Source organism: Magnolia sinica, chromosome 9, assembly GCF_029962835.1.
Source record: "Magnolia sinica isolate HGM2019 chromosome 9, MsV1, whole genome shotgun sequence".
Classification (NCBI taxonomy): Eukaryota; Viridiplantae; Streptophyta; class Magnoliopsida; order Magnoliales; family Magnoliaceae; genus Magnolia; species Magnolia sinica.
In genome coordinates this window covers 5924208-5944834 of record NC_080581.1, presented here as the reverse complement: position 1 = coordinate 5944834, position 20627 = coordinate 5924208, and the positions used below count along the sequence as shown (strand labels likewise).

At 41.1% G+C, this 20627-nt stretch overlaps 1 protein-coding gene across 1 annotated transcript; it reads right to left on the bottom strand.

The window, feature by feature from the left end:
* Positions 1 to 3417: 3417 nt before the first annotated feature.
* On the bottom strand, positions 3418 to 20255 carry LOC131256753 (mitochondrial outer membrane protein porin 6). The gene is made up of 7 exons (XM_058257785.1): positions 20120 to 20255; positions 14978 to 15047; positions 12096 to 12163; positions 7065 to 7175; positions 6387 to 6473; positions 5255 to 5463; positions 3418 to 3928 (listed from the first exon to the last, which is right to left on the bottom strand). Exons 2-7 carry the CDS (start codon positions 15024 to 15026, stop codon positions 3622 to 3624), a joined length of 831 nt encoding a protein of 276 aa, XP_058113768.1. The 5' UTR covers positions 15027 to 15047; positions 20120 to 20255; the 3' UTR covers positions 3418 to 3621.
* Between the last annotated feature and the right edge of the window lie 372 nt (positions 20256 to 20627).

Sequence of the window (20627 nt, the reverse complement as noted above, 5' to 3'; positions counted from 1 at the left end):
TCTCTTCTTTCTAACAACTTTGAGAGGAATTATAGCATGCTCTGTTATAGCATGGAATACAATACTCGTGCGCAGGATGGGCCATAGCTAGATTGATCTTTTTGCTTAAAAAACTAGGATGTATTTCAATCCTAAAGCAGACGAAATATGTTCAAGGCATATGAACGGAAAAGAAAACTTATTCTAGCTGTTCATTTCTTCTATGCATTGTGGCCCACCGAAGGAGTAAAATAGCTAGATATTCAAGGAAGAACTAAACATTTTGGTCCGTATGATAGAATTAGATATCTTGATCGGTTTAGATGATTCCAATCTCCAATTGATGCAGATTTTTCTGATTTTAAACAGTTGACTAGATCCTATTTAACTATGTTTGATGGCCACCAAAAAGGACAGTTTCAATCATATAATCATGTTAAATTTCAGGCGAGAGCATGAAAATGGTGGTTGAAAATTTTGGACGGTTTGGATTAGGTATAAATACGGTACGTGTAAAGTACTACCGTGAGTGACTATAATATTACATACGCACGCAGAGTATAGTAGGCTTCCCAATTAAACCTTTTCTTTTATTTTCCTTCCGTTTCTTCCGTGAGTTACGTTAGTTGGAAACGGATTGGCTACTCCCCCTGACACCAGCCAATGGCTGGTGGTCGGTGCTCCGTGGGACCCACCATGATGTATGTGCTTCATCCATGCCGTCCATCTATTTTAACAGATCATTTTACGATCTGAGAACAAAAATGAGTTATATCCCAATCTTAAGTGGACCACATTACAGGAAACAGTGTTGAATGAGCGTCCACCTTTAAAAAACATTTTGGGGCCATAAAAGTTTTGGATCAAGCTGATTTTTGTTTTTTCGCTTCATCTGGGGCTGTATGACCTAATCAACCAATTGGATGTCAAATAAACAGTACAGTGGGCCTTAGGAGGATTTTAATGATGGATGTCCAATCAATATTGTTTTCATGTGGTGTGGTCCACCTGAGATTTATACACCTCGCATTTTTGGGATCAAGCCATAAAATGATCTGTAAAAATGGATGAACGGAAAGGATGAAACACATACATCATGGTGGGGCCCACAGAGCACCGACCACCAGCCACGGGGCTGGTGTCAGGGGGAGTAGCCAATCCGTTCCCACATTAGTTGGACTCGTGACTCGGAAAACGTGTCGGTGCACGTGCCACATGCATAGCGGAGCACGTGTGACCCGATGGACACGAATTTTGCTCATCCTCGATAATCAGAACCATCCATAAGCTGGACTTGCTGTGGGCTGACCACGGTGAAAATAGTCAAACGAGGAGGGAAATCATGACCATCCGATAAAGATTCCACTCTTCATGCTGAATTTCAACAATTGGCCACTTTTCAAACCCTTCGTTTTCAGACCGCTGATCAGATGCTTAGGATCTTCCAATGAATGATATCGTCACACAACAGTCATTCCAAAGATGGGCCCACCAGATGAACTACCATTCATGGCTGTAGATTGGACTATCGGGGTGTACTAAAAAGCTAACAAAAAAAAAGAAAAAACTCTAGGACTATCTATAGTGGAGATCACTGCAGGTTAAAACTTAGGTGCCCCGGCAGATACCTATCGTTACTGTTGGTCGTCCCATTGCTTTCTGTGTTGGATGAGATGTCATGTGCAGTCTGGACGCGGATTGCGTACTACCCCCGCCCGTCCCTAGCTCCGAACGGGCAGTTCTGTAGCAGGCCTACAGTTATGTATCTGTACATCCAAACCGTCTATCTCTTTTCTCGGATTATTTTAAGGCATCAAAACAAAAATGAGGCAGATCCAACGATCAAATGGACCACACCACAGGTGACTCTTGCATTTAATGCAAGTGACATTTAATGCTTTGTGCATTTTAATGCAACCAAGATTATTAGTTGGTGTGATCCACTTTATCGTTGGATCTGCCTCATTTTTGTATTCATGCCTTAAAATAATCTGAGAAAAGGGATTGACGGTTTGGATGTACAGATACATCACGGTAGGCCCGCCCACAGAACTGCCCGTTCGGAGATAGGGACGGGCGGGGGTAGTACGCAATCCGCGAGCAAATCGACGCAATTATCCTTGGAGAGACCCTGTTCAGCACAAAGCTGGTGGGGGGCCAGCACAATAACATGTAACATCCAATCCGTCCATCACTTCAACCATATAGTGTGTGGACGGTAGCCTTAAGATCGAGGCGATCCAAAACTCAAGTGGGCCACACCAGACGGAACAGTGGGGAGGGGACGCCTACCATTGAAACCTTTCCGATGGACGCCGTGATGTTTATACACCATCCAACCCGGTCCTCTGTGTCATTCCCACCAGGATGAAGGGAAAATCAAATATCAGCCTGATCCAACAATTCAATGGCCCACAAGAAGGCTTCAATTGTAGGTATCCAAATCCCCACTTTTCCTTTTGGTGTGGCCCACTTGAGTTTTGGATCAGCATTGTTTTTGGGCTCACGTCCTCGCACGACCTTGCACAAATGATAGACGGATAGGATATCACATATACGTTTCAGTAACTACAGGTCCGTGCAATCGTGTCCGCACAAAACCAGGTAAGGCTCGTTGTGTGAACATAACAGGCATCCGTTGCTTCATTGCATTCGACCATCCATCCAAAAATTATGCTTAAAACCAGAATCCTCCACAGCACACCTGTTAAACACCCAAGCTCTTCGGGACCCACCATGTTGTACATGTGAAATTCACACCATCCATTATTAGCACTCCTTGATGCAGCCCTGGGGCCAAAATCAGCCAGATCCACAACTCAGGTGGGCCACACAAGAGCGAACAGTAAGGACAGGATGCCAACCATAGAATGCAGCCACCGTGATATCTTTCAGCAGACCGGTTCGTTAGGTGTGGATCACCAAAGATGAAAGGAAGTTACAAAAATCAGACCGATCCAAAACTCATGAGAGCGCAAGCAATGCACGTCTAAATTGCAAGAATCCAAAATGCAGACATGTTGGTGGTTTGGTCTGGAGTGATGTTTTCCATGAGAATGTTAAAAAGTTAACAGTCGAACAGAAACAAAAGGCTCAAAGAAAAGTGAGGAAGAGGAATATGATTATATCACTTTCATGAGAAAAAGGTAGGAAAAGGGAATCCATTTTCCTCCTTTTTTTTTCTCAAATAGAGGAAATTTTCACATTCAGGGTAATTCGTACTATTTTCCATGATTTTACACCTTTCCAAACAGGGCTCAATTGAAAGGTTTGGCCATTCCTGACACCACCGGAAGGTAGCAAGGAACCCATATTCAAATATCCTAAGAGAGCTGAGAAAATTGCAAAAAGCAATTCAGGTTGATTTTCCAATTACCGTAAAACACAATATCAAGGTTTCAACTTTTTGTGTGTGCGCGCCAGAAAATGTGAAAGAAATTAAAGAAGAGCAAGCAAGTAGTATCTGTATTTCTTGCTATTGGATTTCCTTCTAATTTCAATTCCTTCTCAATCAGTTCTAATGCTTTCACTGAAAGAATCCAGATAGATTGAAACCGATGCAGGTCAAAAAAATCGTTTTCCGATGGAATATAAGGACAGGTACTCAAAAATAGAAGAAACAAGGGACTGCCCCACCATTTTTTAAGGCTTGAGAGCTAATGCGAATCCAAACCTGGGGGGGCCATTTACCGCCTTGGGATCAAATTCTGCTGAAAGGGTTACCAGCGACTTGGGCCGCCACTCACGCTGACAGAGCATCGCAACCTTTCCATTGTGGCTGAGCCGAGCTTTCACCAAGGTGAGAGGATCGAGAACTTGGGAGCCTCCAATGGTGAAGCTGTTCTCGTATGTGGTGAACCGGTGGGTCATTTCGGCAGCGACAGCAGTGCCGTTGATGGGGTCCACCATGTGAATATAAGAAGCCTTCAATGTCTCTCCTTTATCTCCCCTGCTTATAAAAAAAATGCAGTTTCGCCATAAGAAGGAAAATTTCCGCAGTAATTATTTGAAACAACAAGCCAAACACTGCAAACTTTTTAGTTGTAAACAATCACTTTGTGGAGGTCCACTATCCCCACATGCACACCCCTGCCAACCGGGCACATGAATAGGCCATCCAACCAATGCATAAGTTGCACTCCTTCATGAAGATGGCCTCACACACACGCACATGCACACACACACACACACACACGCACATGCACACACACACACACACACAGAGTCCATCTTTTTACAGGAAAACGGACAGTTCAAAAAATCTTGTCCGTGGTCACAATCAACATTATGCAGCTGCCAGATGGACTATACACATGCAAGATTGGCTCATTGCTATGTGTAAAATGCATGCCAGAGGGGTGATTGCAGGTAGGGAACCTCTACCTTATGAACCAAGGTGTGTTTTAAAAGAAACATAGTTCAACAAAATGCTAGAAATGCAGTAAACTGCGTTCTAGCTCACAAGAACATTGCTCATAAAATCAGCCCTGCTCCAGCTACGCACAGAAGTAGGATTTCAAATCCTCATCTCCACGCATGCGAATGAGGGATGTTTCTACACCCTGATCCATAGCTCAAGTGGTAGACTGAGTGATGATACCCTCGTTTCAACATTGAGGTCTTGGTATCGATTCCCTAGTGCGAGTGGCTAACAGTGGAGTGTACTGACAGTGGCGTGTGTACTGACAAGCTAATCCAAAATAAAAATAAATAAAAATAAAAAATTCGAGGGATGTTTCTGTGCGTCCGGGACCATTCATCAGGGAGGCCACCATGTGTGATGTGGCATAAAAATTGGGCCAAATTACTTGTCAGGTTGGCCATTTGTTTGCATTGAATTTGGACAAGTGATTGGATTACTTTGACCTGACCGTTTTTTCTACATGCATTGCCGACCTGATGACTGGAGTAGCATGATTTTTAAACCACGGCAGATGGTGGATGCAGCAGATGAATGGTTCAGATCTAAAAGCCTTGGCAGATGTAACGAGTTATAGGTAGCCATAGCATGTCTAAAACATCTGCAGAGTAAAACAGTATTTCCCACATTGAAAATGCAAATGAGAACAGAACAATAGAAAAGACAGGTAAGGCAGTGGAGAATTTTTTTTCAGCATTCATTGGCAATCATCGGACAGTTTGGTCATTTAATACTTGTGAACTTAAATGGGGCATTTTGAAATTTTCATGAATATTCATAAATCAATATCAGTATGCTAAGAGGATGAAAAGATCACACAAATGAAAAGTAATGAGGGAGTTGGTCACAACATACAGTATAAGGGAAGCGGAGAAATCCTGCTTGTTTAAGTCAATCCCAGCATTGCACTTGGTGAAAGAGGCTGAAGCAGTATTGAATCCGACCTCACCACCAAGACTAAGCTCCTTGCTGCCAATGGACGCCGCGAGCTCTAGCAGAGGAGCGGGTGTCAATTCGATGCTGGAATTAATAGTTGCATGGTAATGAAGGTACTGCACATCCAGCTGGGGTACCGAACAGGGCAATGAATCAGAAATCTATTTCACATTTGGAACGATTGTTGTCTTTTTGTTATCATTGTAGCATGGGGGCAGGGTCGGGATAGGAAGCAGATCATAGAGGATGGTACTAATGGCCCTTTTTTGGGCCTTATGGGGGAGAGGAACAACCGGTGCTTCTGCAATCTTTGTGGGGCAGCATTGGAAGTGTTTAGGCGTGCTAAGTTGGATGTAATGGAATGGGCTTCGATCTCAATTGTCCTAGACGATTGTGATCTTTCTTACATTTTGTAGGCTTCTTTGTAACGTTTTTGGTTGTTTTGGCCTTTGTCAATAAAACCATAACCTTTCCAAAAATAAAAAATAAAAATTGATTGTAGCCTTTTTTTCATAGATAGATTGTAGACCTATTACCAAAAAAGGGAGGAAAAATAGGATTCAGTTCTTATTATATGTACAAGCAGGCCCATGGTTCAGTGATCCAGGCCATTGGTAAACTCTTGAAATACAGCAAATATCCACATTCAACTCATAAATAAATAAATAAAAGAAACAAAGAAATTTAAAATAAATAAATAAAATAAAATTTTAAGGCCAAAAGGCTGGTGGCTAGGAACTTCCCAGCCTGGGAGTTTTTCACGAGCATAGCCTATCCACACTCCACGGGACCTTATCACTAACAGTCTGGATCATTGAGACATTGGACCCACTTGTACAAATGGAAAACCTAAGTATGATGCGCATATCCTCGGGTCAAGGATCCTATAACCCATCAAAAAAATAGTAATTAATCAAAAATCAAAATAATTAGCCTTGGTGAATATCGACATCATATTTACTGCTTCTCAAGCACCAGACACATTATTCACGGATATATATATGCACCATTTTTCTGTGTTTTTCTCATAACAAGTAAATGACGTACTGACCTTGCCAGACTTGTGGTCGGGTATTTTGAAGCTGAGCGCAGTCTTCATAGATGGGAAAATTTCATTTACCATCACAGTTGTGGAGACCTGTCAATAAATATGACTTATCATCTGAGGCTAGTGAGTTTAAACAAACACAGGAGCACATCCCATAAATGTGTGTATTTAATCAAGCATTTCTCACGTTACATGTGTGAATGTCCAAGTACATGCATGGATGCATGCTCATATGGTAGAATGCTGGGAATATTCAAAGAGATGGGCAGAAAGAGTAACGCAACTTGCAGATGCGAATCTGCAAATGCTGAACACAAACGCCCTGCGAAATGCCAACGTACAAGATAAGAGATGTTTATCAAGAGAGCCCCACAGTGAATTTGCTGTAACCTCTAGCCCAAAGATCAGGTGGGTTTGCTCATAAAATGGGCACGCATGTACAGGAAAGAAGGGCTTCGAAAACAGGATAACCAACTGCCCACATTCAACACACACATGTGGCCCGCACGATGAGTGGACTGGATTGAGTTTTCCTTGGGCCAGTTTACCATGCTTCCCACCTGATGAAGGGCCAACATCTCGATAGGTTTTCTGTTTCGTGCTAGGAGATGCACACCTGCAAGTAGCATATTTTGAATAGAAAAGACAAAAAAATCGTTGAAACAGGATCTCCTCCCTTACGTTAGAATCAGTATCAACTTTGACGTGGACTGTGGTATTACCACTCTTGTACAGTGTACTTATGTCGCCAATGAAAAGTTGATCCTTCTTCACTCCAGTAGTTGTGAGCCCCTGCCATATGATTTCACAAGAGTTAGCAGAGGGAAAGAATAGGAGTATGGAAATGGAAAATTCTTAAGTTCAGAACAGAAAACAGGGGTAAATAATAGAAAATATAGCAGCGTTGCTTTTGCTGTAAGCTTATTTTAGGAAACCTGTATTTCCAATTGTGTTATACTTAAACTAATACACTTAGGCGTTTGAGCCCATAGCTCAATGTAGACGGGCATGTATCGACATCTCTGGTTCTAGCCCAGGTTACCTATAAAAAGAAAAAGAAAAAGGGAAGGAAAAAAAAAAAAAACTCTCAACTAGGATGTATGCATATCTTTTAAAATGGCTGCTTCTATACACTTGGTCAACAAGTCAATTTCTTTTTTCCTTTTTCTTTTCCTTTTTTTTTTTTTTTTTTTGAAAAGTAATAGCAAGCGCCAAGATAGCCCCAAAGCAGCAAAACAAAGACAAAACAAGGCTAAAATAAAAGAAAATTACACTTTTCCTTGATCCTAATTTGAGAAGCCCATTCCACCGCTAGGAACTTGGTCTTGGCCAGCACCTCTTTTACCAGCGGATGCTTATTTCAGAAACATCTCCCTTTTCTCTCCACCACCAGAATGTCCGAAGAACAGCCCAGTAACGCCAATCTCCAGCACAGCCTCCAATCTTCTTGAGCCCACTCTGTGCCAAGCCAAAAGTTGTTCCCTTATAGACTTCGGCATCGTCCACTAGATATGAAATTTGCTTAGTAAGTGCAGTCCATATCTTTTGGTACCTTCAATGTTGGAAAAGTAGGTCCACTGTTTCCACGTCTTCGTAGCACATCACACAAATATTTGGTAGCATCATAGATCTTTTCAGCAGGTAGTCCACAGTCAAAACCCTTTTCCTTCCCACAAGCCAAGCAAAGGCTGCCACTTTTGGGGGGGCAACGTAAGCCCAAACAAAAGATATGAAAGCACATCTCCCATGGAACTGACAGCTGGAGCACAAAATAAAAGGATAGAACTGAGAAGCTGCCTGATTTTTCCCTTACTCCACACCATCCTGCTTTCCCACAATAGGTGAGCAACTCTAAAGAAGGTCCTGGAGCTTCAGAAAGTCCTCAAGCCCCTCTTCCGAAAGGTTCCTTCAACATGGGGGCATCAAAATAATCTCAGCGCCATTCACAGAATAGCATTGGGAAATGGTAATGTTTTTCTCCATTGTTAGATTTGCCAATCTCAGAAAAACCTCCAAAAGTGTTTTGTCTCCTACCCAAATATCCTCCTAAAACCGCACCTTGTCTCCATTGCCAACCATGAAACTGATTCCCTCCCAAATTTGATGAATCTGATGATCTTTTTTAGGTTGTACACCATGCCATCACTCGCATCACAGAATAAGACAGTATCGTCGGCAAACTAGAAATGGGAAATCATCAAATTTTCATTCTTCACCTTAAACTCACTAATGAGATTTGCTTCCTGGCCTTTTTCCAACATCCGACCAACCAACACCTGTTGGGCACTTGAAAAGAGACATAATATATCAGAAGGCTTAACAGAGTCGTCTTGATCAAGGTGATCCTCACGCCCAACGAGAGATAATGGCACTTCCACTTGGACAACTTCCTCTCCACCCTCCACCCTCTCGATAATCCTATCCCATTGGTGTTTAGCAAGCTTGCCAATACACAATGGGAACCCAAGTTACGTCAATGGAAGAGAACCTGCCTGACAACCAAACACCTTCACTAAATATTCCACCTCCTTCGAAATGCAAACCCCCAGCATCTGGCCCTTTTGAATATTCACCTTTAAGCCAAACAACCTTGAAGCATCGCACGATCTTCCTTAAGTCGTCCACCTTGACTACATTTGCATCGCAAAAGAGAAGCGTGTCATCGGTAAACTGACGGTGTAAAATCTGAAGACTGGCATTCCCCACCTTGAACCCACTAATCAAACCTGCATCTTGGCCTATTCCAGCATCTTGTTCAAAGCTTCAGTTGTGACGATGAAAATGAAGGGGGAAAGCAGGTCTCCCTACCTTAGACCCCTCAAGGCCTGAAAATATCGATTTTTTTAAAGGTGATGAATTTATTGAATAGGAGCAAATGCTCCAAAAGAGTGAATACAACTTAAAACCAAAAGCCAAAGGCCAATCTTTTTGGCCAAAATCCATTCTACAAGAAGCCAACTAATTACATTGAACCTAGCTCTTTATACACATCCTCGACTGAGCCACATTTGTTCAGGAAGCTCAGATTGTTATGTTCTCCCCACATAGCCCAGAGAACCACCAAAAGGACTAGCCTCTAGCCAACCTCCTCCTCGTTCCTTCCTCCATGCCATGCATAGAAAAAGCTTGCAAGGGTTCCTGGTGTGACCCACAACACTCCTAGAGCAACCAAGACTATTCCACACAACCTAAGAGAAGGAGCAATGAATAAATAAGTGATAAACCATCTCCGTTTCCGCATACACGTTACGCAACAATTAGGCAACACCATCAATCTTTTCTGAAGTTGTAAATCTTTAGGACCCAATTCCTCCCGACCAACCAAGCAAACACTGCAGCCTTGGGAGGAGCCTCGTAGGACCATATGAAAGGGAGGAATCCCATGCTAGTTTCCTCTTAGGAGTTACAGAATAAATTGTAGAAGGAGCAAACCATAAAGCAGCCAGATTTCTCCGGGTGACAAACCATTGAGTCTTTACTTCCCTAGGTGGGCGTAAACCCATGAATGCATTTCAAAAGCCATGTAAACTCGTCTACCTCCTCATCCATCATGCTTCTTAAAAAAGGAGGGCCACACATAATCGTGCTACCAAAGGGGGAAAAGTAACGATCTAGAAATGTGCCCATGTCCGGGGCCAAACAAGCAAGTCTTGGAAAGACTTTCCGAAGGGGTCTCTTCCCTAGCCAAACATCCTCCCATAATCTTATTCGCCTTCCATCACCACTAGAAAAGCATGTCCCTAACTTAAATTTCTCTCTTAACCCAAAAACTCCTTTTCCACATACCCGACGCCCCATGCATAGATGATCCTTTCACCCATCGATCCCCATCGCTTATACCGTATTTGCTAGCTATCACCGTTGTCCACAAACTTCCTTCCTATCCCATTTACAAGCACAGAGAACTTTGTTGAGTGAATGCATTCTTGAATCCACTTCCTCCAACTTTGGCCGCATCCCAACCTCCCCAACATATAGTCCAGAAAATCCCAACAAACATGACCATACGCCTTCCCAATATTGAGCTTGTATGCGATGCCCTTCTTCTTGTTTCTATGTCAGGAATTGGCACGCTCATTTACAATCAAGGCACCATCCAATTTGCCCCCCCGCTTCGAAATCTCCTTGGGATTCTAAAATTATATTCATAAGCACCGCCCGAAATCTAAAAGCCAAATTTTTTTCCAAGATCTTGTAAGGGCTACCAAATAAGATTGATAGGCCTAACGTTCCACCAACTCTCAGCATCTTCAACCTTCAAAATCAACGCAAAATGTTGCTCCCATTTCTGACAAAGTTTGACCACTCTCCCAAAACTCCTGTACGAAATTGATCGCATCGCCTCTCACTACATCCTAGAAGACCTGATAGAAGGCCATCGGGAAACCATCAGGACCTGGAGCTTTGCCCTTGCCTGACGTGTCAGCTGCCATTTTAATCTCTTCCACGGAAAAAGGTTTTTCAAGATTATGAGCTTCCACCAACAAAAATTAACTAAAGGAAAGATTGTCCAATCGGGGCCTCATCTAACAACAGTTTTTTTTTTTTAACTAAACAATTTACTTGCACAACTAGGTCTTATCATCAATCCTCCTACCATCCACCACCATGCTAAGAAATTTATTTTACCTGGCTTGCATGCTAGCAATTCCATGAAAATTTTTAGTATTTTTATCCCCTTCTATTAACCACATTGCCCATGAACACTGCCTCCATTTTATCTTCTTTAAGGCGATTGACATATTCAAGAGATATATCAGCCCTCTCCTTCTTCTCTTCCTTATTAATCGCACCTCCCTCTAAATCTGTCCTGAAACTCCAGCAGAAAAGCCTCCACTTCTGCTTCCCCTTCCACAACTCCCTTTGCCATTCAAGAATCCTCCTTTTCAATTACAATGAATTCATTAAAAAGAAAGAAGAAAAATTTTCCACTAAGGCATCTCCAATATAAAAAGATTGTCTTACTCCACCTCGGGCCAAAACATCAGCCAAGGGAGTTAAGCTCTCTAGGAACTAAGTTAAAAGAAGTTGAAGAAGAAAATCAGCCTCTAATTTCACTAATACAGAAAACCTGCCTCCAAGTTCTCTTTAACAACATTGACCAGTAGTTCTCCTTTGGTATCTAGCATGATTATGATTTTCGATTTTGATTTCCGCATCATTTTACAGGTACAGATATACAGAATTCGCACCCAAGCAACACAAGGCAAGTATAAACGTAACTGCAAGATCATATGGTAAGGGTATTGAAAACACTGCAAAGTGAAACTTTTGGAGGTTGTGCTTCCAACGTGCAAATCCACAGCATGTGTACACACATGCACTTGAGCATAGATGATCAAAATAACTTAGGCATGCATTACATATAAGATGAAATACCAAACATTGTATGTTCCTACAACCATGCACGTTTGATTATTTGCACCAAGAGTGACCCCAAGGTTGTCGTCATCATATGAGCCTTATCCCAAATACTTGGGGTTGGCTACGTGAATCCCATTCCGCCATTTCACTCAATCGAGGACATTATCCTCAGTTAAACCATAGGTCATCGAGTCTTTTATTACTACCTCCCCCCACGTCCTTTTGGGCCTTCCCCAAGAGTGATCCTAGCCCATCTTGCGGTTTTGAAGGACTTGCTTTAGACATTATGTTTTTATCAAGAGAAAGCATTCTAAAATTGATTGTCCTTAAAGCAGGAGCAGAAGTTACCAGCCCACCAACATGAGACATCATCAGAGTGAACTTCTGATCGAAATTGTAGTCTTTTGTCAGAAGATCTGCATGGATGTAACCATTTTTTAGATGGAAACAGAGACTTGGAATATAAAGACAGGGAAACTAATATCAGAATAGCTAGATCAAGTCACATGAAAATGTAGCAATTTGGCGAACACCATAAGCCTGAGAATATGATAATATCAGTAGTGCTACCGAACTTCTTGAAACAATTCAAATTATAGAAAACAAAGAGAATCTATTGCTAATCAACTTCATTCCCAACCCTTCAATCAGCTTCAACCGGTCATTGACACGGTTTGATCATCCGTCAACTGTGATTGGTTTTTCATGTTATAGTCCACAACTCAAACTCATTTTACCCTTATGGGAGACATACTTATCCACTCCCAGTCCCAGGTTTTTCTTTTTCTTTTTTTCCTTTCGACCTTAATCTGTGTTTCCATCTTGACTACTTTTTAAAGCTTTGACTATCCACCTATTATGCATCATTCATCGATTAGCTTGTGGTGACAATTTAATTACTACAAGTTGGCCATTATGCATGATTAGTTGAAATTGACCCATAATATCTCCCTTCCTCTTAACCATTAACCCATGTCCCAATTCCTAAGACCTAAAAACCCTAATTACCAAACCCTCGTTCAATGTACCATCTGCTGCTCAGATTTGGGCATCTGATGTAGCTTGGAGCTTGAAACCCAAAATTGAACTAGAATATGTACCAGATTCTAGGTGATTATCCGACATCAAAGATGCAGTGATAAATAACGACTAGAAAGAGGACTGGACAGCCTTCTAGCAAACTCCTAGAAGAGAAGAAGAATTAGCTCTTCCAGAACTAGAAACTTGAAGAAAAACTCAAAGCAAACTTCATTCAATGAAAATAACCATGTCTAGAGCCATACATATGGACTTGCATATGCAGGCCTCTGCACACCTCACTTCATATTTTAAGCAGAATCTAGCTAGCTAAACTATTTTTTTTAAGGAAGCCAATTGCTACTAAAGGTGAGATGCTTAACCATGTGGCCTGGCAACTAGGTGGGGCCCCATGGTCAGATTAAAAATTCAGATGATTCGACCTGTGGGCAGCACAGCTCAATCAGACCACAGAAATGCCATCTAATTGGTCTTGTGGGCCCCACAAATGAACTGGGCCGCTGTTTGGGCCATTCGATTGGTTTCCCATCAACCAATTGGATGTCCCATTTTCTTGTACTGTGGATCAGCCATCTGCTGGATCCGTTTTGGACCTCCTCTTGCACAAATCATGGATGGGTAGCCTGGATGGTAGTGGGGCTGTCAATAGGCACCCAGACTTGCGGGTACCCAATAGACCCAACCCAATTTTAACAGGTCCAGGCCCTCTCTTTTTTGGACCCATTAAGAAATCGGGTCAGGTTCAGGTCTCAACTTTTTGGACCTGGTTAAATTCAGGTATAGCCAGGTCCAGGTCAGATACAAACTTGGACCCAGTTAAAATTGGGTTAGGTCAGGGTCAAGTCCAATTAGTTTTAATATTAATATTATAGATAAAATATATATTGATTATTCTAGCAACAAAATAGGTCTTCTAAGCCACACGCATGTAAGAGAGCCTGTTTACACACTCATACATGTGTCAAAGTGACAAATGTGCACGCAATCTAATCCGTCTGCTGGGTCAATCAGAATGTATAAATGCTCTTATTTGACTTTAAACCTAGATCCAAAGACCAGATGGGTACCTGAACCTGATAGGATCCAGGTCCATGTCTTCAAAAATGAAACCCAGCCCCAAAATGTTCTTGACACAGCAGAACCTGAACCTGGTCAGTGCAGGTACAGGTACTATAGGACCCGACCCAAACCCCAATCAAATCACAGCCCTAGATGGTATGAACCTTTGCCACACCCAAAAGGATTTAATTGAGGATCAATGCCCACAAATCAAACTAGGCAATACACGTATGTAAACCCCACCATGCCTGCAAAGTGACTAATAGGTAAAGCCAACAACCAATTGTGGTTCAGGAACGGATCGCATACATGATAAAAGTGCTGCGAGCACAATTGGTATCACCTCGAGTTGAGAAAATTTCCTTTCTATTAACCATTTAACTGATTGAAAATAAATATAGGACCGGAGAACAAATCAAATGAAACTTTTATTGACATTCTCAAATATTTTTTGAATCTAATGTAATGGGATTATATTCAAACATATCCTACTAGAATTTTTTTTGAAAATTATTGGAGATTTTTTTGACATTCTCAAATATGGATAAGAGTTATCTGTTCCTAAGAATGAAAAATAAAATAAAAAAAATCAAACATTGTAATATAAGAAGGATATGCATGCATAATAAAAGTGCTGCGTGCACAATTGGTATCACCTCGAGTGAAAATTTCCTTTCTACTAACCATTTAACTGATTGAAAATATATACAGGACTGGAGAACAAATCAAATGAAACTTTTATTGACATTCTCAAATATTTTTTGAATCTAATGTAATAGGATTATATTCAAACATATCCTACTAGAATTTTTTTGAAAATTATTGGAGATTTTTTTGACATTCTCAAATATGGATAAGAGTTATCTGTTTTCAAGAATGGAAAAAAAAAAAAAAAAAACTTTTCAAACATTGTAATATAAGAAGGATATGGAATGTATAAGGTGGATTGTGTGTGTGTGTGTGTGTGTGTGTGTTGAGAGGTAAGATATGTACATCAGAAATATTGGCAAAATATATAAGATATATTGGCAACAAGAAAGATTCCACCATCAGAACCACAGTTTAACGTCTTGAATGTATAGATAAAATTATCTCAAAGCATTTCAAGAATAAATGAAAATCTGGTTAGTTACCTTTCACTTTCTTCCCAATCTCTGAGAATGGTGCTGGTCCGCTGCCCATCTCTAACCCAAATAAGATTACCTGTATTTGCCAGTGGAGTCATCAGTACACAAGCTATATTTTTTGAAGAAGACGCAGCATATAGTGTGCACGCAAGTACATGTACGCACGTGTGTGTGTGTGTGTGTGTGTGGATAAAACTATGCCTCAGGTAATCAGATTTCTAAACACCATGTAGCATGCCAAAGTCATACAGACCATAATTTATGGTTTGCGAGAGAGCCATGGTATTGTCTATATATGATGCTTTAACATCAAGGTTTCCAACTATACTGTTCGGATTCATGATGAAAATTTATAGATTCTGTTCAAAGATTTATATGCATGCACTTGTCTGCTTAATGCTGCAAAGCTGAACTGACTTCATTGAGGTAAAGTAAGCCAATTGATCTGGTGTGCCCGTCAGGGGATGGGCCAGATGAACCTAGCCATCTGATTAAAATGGACAGCTACTACCAATATGCATTCAATGGGCCAATAACGACGGTCAGAATCACCTAAGAGTGATGGGAGAGATTTTGGAGGCATCTCCCATCCACCATGGGGCCCTGCAGATGACTGTTGAGATCACCAGAAAGTGGACCCACGGCCCCACATGTATGGTTTGTTGGGAAGAATAAAAGCTTGACTGAGCATTGGGTATTTCCTAAACAGAAATAAAGCATAAAACAACGATAAAACTTCGGTGAGCAGTCCATTGGGGTACAAAAATACAGTGCAGAATAAATAGATAGGGGATTAGACAACACAAATATGTTGTAGCTGTATTCCAGACAGTGATGAAAGCAATATTTTCACTGATAATGTCTTAGCTCTATTTTGGACAGTTTACCACTGTTATTTAAGTCATACTGTCTCATCACCCATGCACACAGCATATGTACACATCAATCCAGATTGTCCTGTTCATAAGCATAGATGAAGCATAGCCCAAACTCAAACTAGTTGAAAGATCCTATTCTTCCAATTGATAGCCATAGTCAACAAGTGAGATTAGGTGAGAATGAAATGGGCAATAATCCATAGTCAACAAGTGAGATTAGGTGATTAACATTCTCCACTCAGTGTGAAATTTAGGCCACGCTCTATCCACAATGGATCCATGATATGGACAGCCTCTATGGCAGATCATGTGTGCCAAATACACATGCAATCAGGAAGGTCAAGTAAAAGTGTACAACACCAGTAGGGATACATGGACAAACAAAATCTCATGAAAGCAACACACAGGTAAGCATCAGTACACATTGCTACTTGATGAAAGGAGTGTTACCTGAACAGTGGCACGGGTGCAAGTGTCAAAATGTCCTATAGTATATGGCAAGACAAGGTCCAAAAACCGACATAAGGGGTACAGTTTTTTATGCAGGACAATTAACCACTTGCTCTAAAAGTTCGAACTGATAGAACATGGCGAATCAATCCCTTTATCTCATAGCCCAGGCCCCACATCTCATGGGTTAGGACCTTAGCCGAACCTCCCTCGTGGGCCCCACTTCACATGAGTTCCGCTTCACACGAGCCACCCACCTCACACAGGCCGCCCACCCCGAGTGTGCCTCTACATCCCACAGGCCACCCCACTCGAGCCCAGTGTGAAAATGCACTTGCATTAATCACCGCTGGTGAAAAGTCTCGAACACGAGACTTCCCGCTCTGACACAACTTGCTCTAAAAGCTCGAACTGATAGAGCATGGTGAATCAATCCCTTTATCTCATAGCCCAGGCCCCACATCCCATGGGTTAGGACCTCGGCCGACCCCCCCTTGTGGGCTCCACTTCACATGGGTTCCACTTCACACGAGCCACCCACCTCACACGGGCCGCCCACCCCGAGTGTGCCCTTGCATCCCACAGGCCACCCCACTTGAGCCCCATGTGAAAATGCCCCCCGCATTAGTTTCATACAAAAATAAATAAATAATTTTTTATGGTAAATAATAATTTATTAATAAATATACAATACTTTTTTCTTTTTTAAAAAATTTTACACACGCACACACCACCACACACTCACGCCACGGTGAGATTCACCATCTATGGGTACTCGAACCCTCAACCAAGTGTTGAAACTCCTAAGAGTCTTACCACTGGAGTAAGAGTAAGGACCCAAATCACATAATAAATATTTTTTGAAAGATAGCTCTAATCAGAACCAATTAGTACGAGTTGAAGCTAACAAATATCAGTTAACAAAACAGCAAATCACATAATAAATATTTCAAGAAACATCAGCTTGTATGAATATTACAGTGAGCAGCAATTGCTCCCTCAAAGAAATCAAAAAACCTAGCAAAAGAACAAAAAGTTGGACCACGTGGCCTACAATAATTAAACAAAGTAAAAACTAGAGTGTGCCAGGGAGTCCCTATTAGTAGTTTCTAAGTCAACTGTGAAACAAGCCTTATGGAGAAATATAGGGAGAGGCGGAAGGAAGGATCTCGACTTCTTTTTCTTTTTCTTCTTTTTTTTTCTTTTTCTTCTTCTTCTTCTTCTTCTTCTTCTTCTTCTTCTTCTTCTTCTTTTTTTTTGAGGGGGGGGGATATCTCGACATATTCTTTATTTATTGAAAGCATACGATGCAGTTTCTGGAGAGCTAGTAAGAGAGCACCGAAGCAATTGGGATCACTAGTAAAAGACTTCATTAAGGAATGGGCTTCCGAAGTATGGCCAATTGGGGCAAATCATTTTCGTGAATGTTGGGCTGATCTGTAATTTCCCCTGTTTTCTTTTGCTTCTTTTTTTGTTATTCTTTTGGCCTTTTGGTCTTGTGCAATAAAATTTTTCACCTTTTCAAAAAAAAAAAGTTTCTAGGGAGTTAATCTAGTGGGTGACGGGAAACAAATGAGTCTTAAAAGGATATATTAATATGATTAAGGATATGTATAAGGGAGCGGGAGCAAATGTGAGGACCACTAGTAGAGCGAGTGAGTTTCCAATTACAATAGGCGGGTCAGCATCAAGCCTATGTCTTTTTGCATTGGTTATCAACGAGTTAACAAGGAATTTACAAGAAGAGGTCCCATGGTGTATTTTGTTCGCAGATGACATAGTTTTGATTGACGACATGAGGAAGAGGGTAAACGTAAAGCTAGATCTATTGAGGGATGCTTTAGAATCTAAAGGTTTTAAAATTAGTCAAGCTAAAGCACAGGATATGTAATGCAATTTTAGTAACAATAAGAGTGCAAACGAGGAATTAGCAAAGACCGACGACCAAAAAGTACCCAAAATGACCATTTTCGATATCTTGGTAGACTGAATCTGTTGATCATCTATTCCTCTATTGTCTGTTTGCTCGATCAGTGTGGGAGGACTTCTTTGCTCTCTTTGACGTCTCTTGGGTATTGCCAGGGACAATAGAGGCCTTTTTCCTCACTTGGAACAGGGAAAGTCTGGGAGGAGGAACTAAGAAGTGGAGATTACCATTTTTGGCTGGTTTTTGGTATAATTGGGGTGAGCAAAATAGCCGATGCTTTCAGAATTAGAGCATGTTGGCTTTGGAGGTTTTGAAAGAGCAAAGATAGCTATGTCGGGGTGGGCTGCTTATCTTTGGGGTTTTGGGGGGTCATGTCTTTGTAGGGTGTTGGGTTTTTTTGCTCGGTTTGAGTTCTTTGCATTCTTTTGCATGTGGGCCAATGAATAAAATTTGACTGCCTTCCAAAAAAAAATCATGAGAGTGGAGAGATTGAGAAAGATGTTAATTATAGAATTCAAGCTGGGTGGATGAAGTGGAGATGTGACCTTGTAGTTTATGTGATCGTTGCATACTAATCAAACTGTAAGAGGAAATTTTATAGGATAGTCATATGACCACCCATGCTTTATGGGACAAAATGTTGGCTTGCTAAGGAACAATATGTTCATAGGATGGTGTAGCTGAAACGAGAATGTTGAGATGGATGAATGGTAAAGCAAAGAAGGGTATAATTAATAATGAATGCATTTGTAGGAAATTAAGAGCAGCACCAATAGGTATAAAATAAGGGAAAGTAGACTATCAGAGTAAGGCCATGTGTAACAAAGACCAAGAATTGCACCAATTAAGAGTGAGTTGGTTCATTAAGTTGAAGACTCTAAAAGGATAAAGGTAAGGCATAAAAGGGCATAGGAATATAGGTAGAGGCAGTAAGAAGAGGGTCAATAACCTATAGTTTAACTAAGGATATGGTCCTTAATAGAGTAGAATGCCAAAACAAGATTCATGTAGTCGACCCCAATTAGTTGGGATTAGCCTAAAAAATATCAGCAAGATTTTAAAATTCTGCAATAATATTGCAAAAATACACTAACCAATATTATCGCGAGATTTTCAAAATATTCTGATTTTAAAATATTATGTTTTTATCACAATATTATGGTTTGTTATATAAATGTATATTTAATTTTTAAATATATTTATTAATTTACAATAAGTGTCTAAATATTTTTATGTTCAGCAAGATTTTCCCAATAATATCCCGAGAATAACTCAAAATTTGAAAATTTCCTGAGAAATGTTATGAGCCGACAAATTGCCGAGAACGAGATTTCTCACTGTAGTTGGAATAAGGCTCGCTTATCAATTGGGCACGTGAGCAGAGCATTTATTATCCTGGCCTCAGATTTGCTTGCGACTGCCGCGTGGGCCATAAATCGAGGCCCACCCCGTCAACGGTATCCGTAAATCGGCCACTAACAATGCCTGTGCCAGGCCTCGATTTAAAAAAAATAATAATAATAATCTACCGATTCTAAGTCCAAGCCTAGCCCATCCATCCACCGGGTCCGGGCCAAGTGGACCCGAATCCCAGGAATGTCAGCCAAGCCCATGGGCCTTCAGACTGGGCCGGCCCATTGAAAACCCTAACAGCAACTAGAAACAACTGGCGATTATCTTCTCAACTGAGAGCAAAGTAAGCAAAAACTAGCAATACATCTATCCTCCATCGACGGCTGAGATGTATTAACGGAAGATCGGATACTGACCTAAAAGAAATCGACGGACGGGATTGATTGGGATTTTTTAGCATACAGAGAAACCAGATACAGTGGCATAAATAGAACGTTGAAAAAGAAAGGATGGGAGAAAATAGAGAATGGGATCGCTTACAGAGATGGGTGGAGACGAGAGTAGGAGTTTCCGTGCGTTCGAGAAACCACGGCCGCTCGATCAAAGGAAAGGTGGGCCGTGGCTTTCGAGCCCTTGCTTCTGCTTCTGCGTCCGCCGCTGCTGCTGCTGAAGCCGCGCTTTGTGTGAAGGAAAGAGTAGAGGAAAAAAAAAAACATAGATACTCCGGCAGAGTACTGCCATCCCTATGCATGCATACGGCGTTGTACACGTGGAATATGGTGACTACGATTAGAATCATTCCAATAGTATGTTTCCCATAGATGGGTCATACACCAATAAAATACGTGAAATATTATTCAATCGGAGCCAAAAGATGGACAGCTGTGATTAAAATGTTAAAGTATATGAAAAGAGGATATGATTATTATTTTTTGGTCCACTTTTCGTTGTTATAACCCATATACGATTTGAATGGTTTTGATTGATGAAGATATATTCCGTGCATAATTTAGAGCGTGAATGAATATGGATTTCCATGCTCTAGCAT

Excerpts from the sequence above, each read along its gene's own strand:
- LOC131256753 (XM_058257785.1), bottom strand. The coding sequence starts at position 15,026 with ATGGGCAGCGGACCAGCACCATTCTCAGAGATTGGGAAGAAAGTGAAA. Across the intron at positions 12,164-14,977 it reads GATTGGGAAGAAAGTGAAAG|ATCTTCTGACAAAAGACTAC; the intron begins GTAACTAACCAG and ends ACATCCATGCAG. Across the intron at positions 3,929-5,254 it reads TTCTCCGCTTCCCTTATACT|GGGAGATAAAGGAGAGACAT; the intron begins GTATGTTGTGAC and ends TTTTATAAGCAG.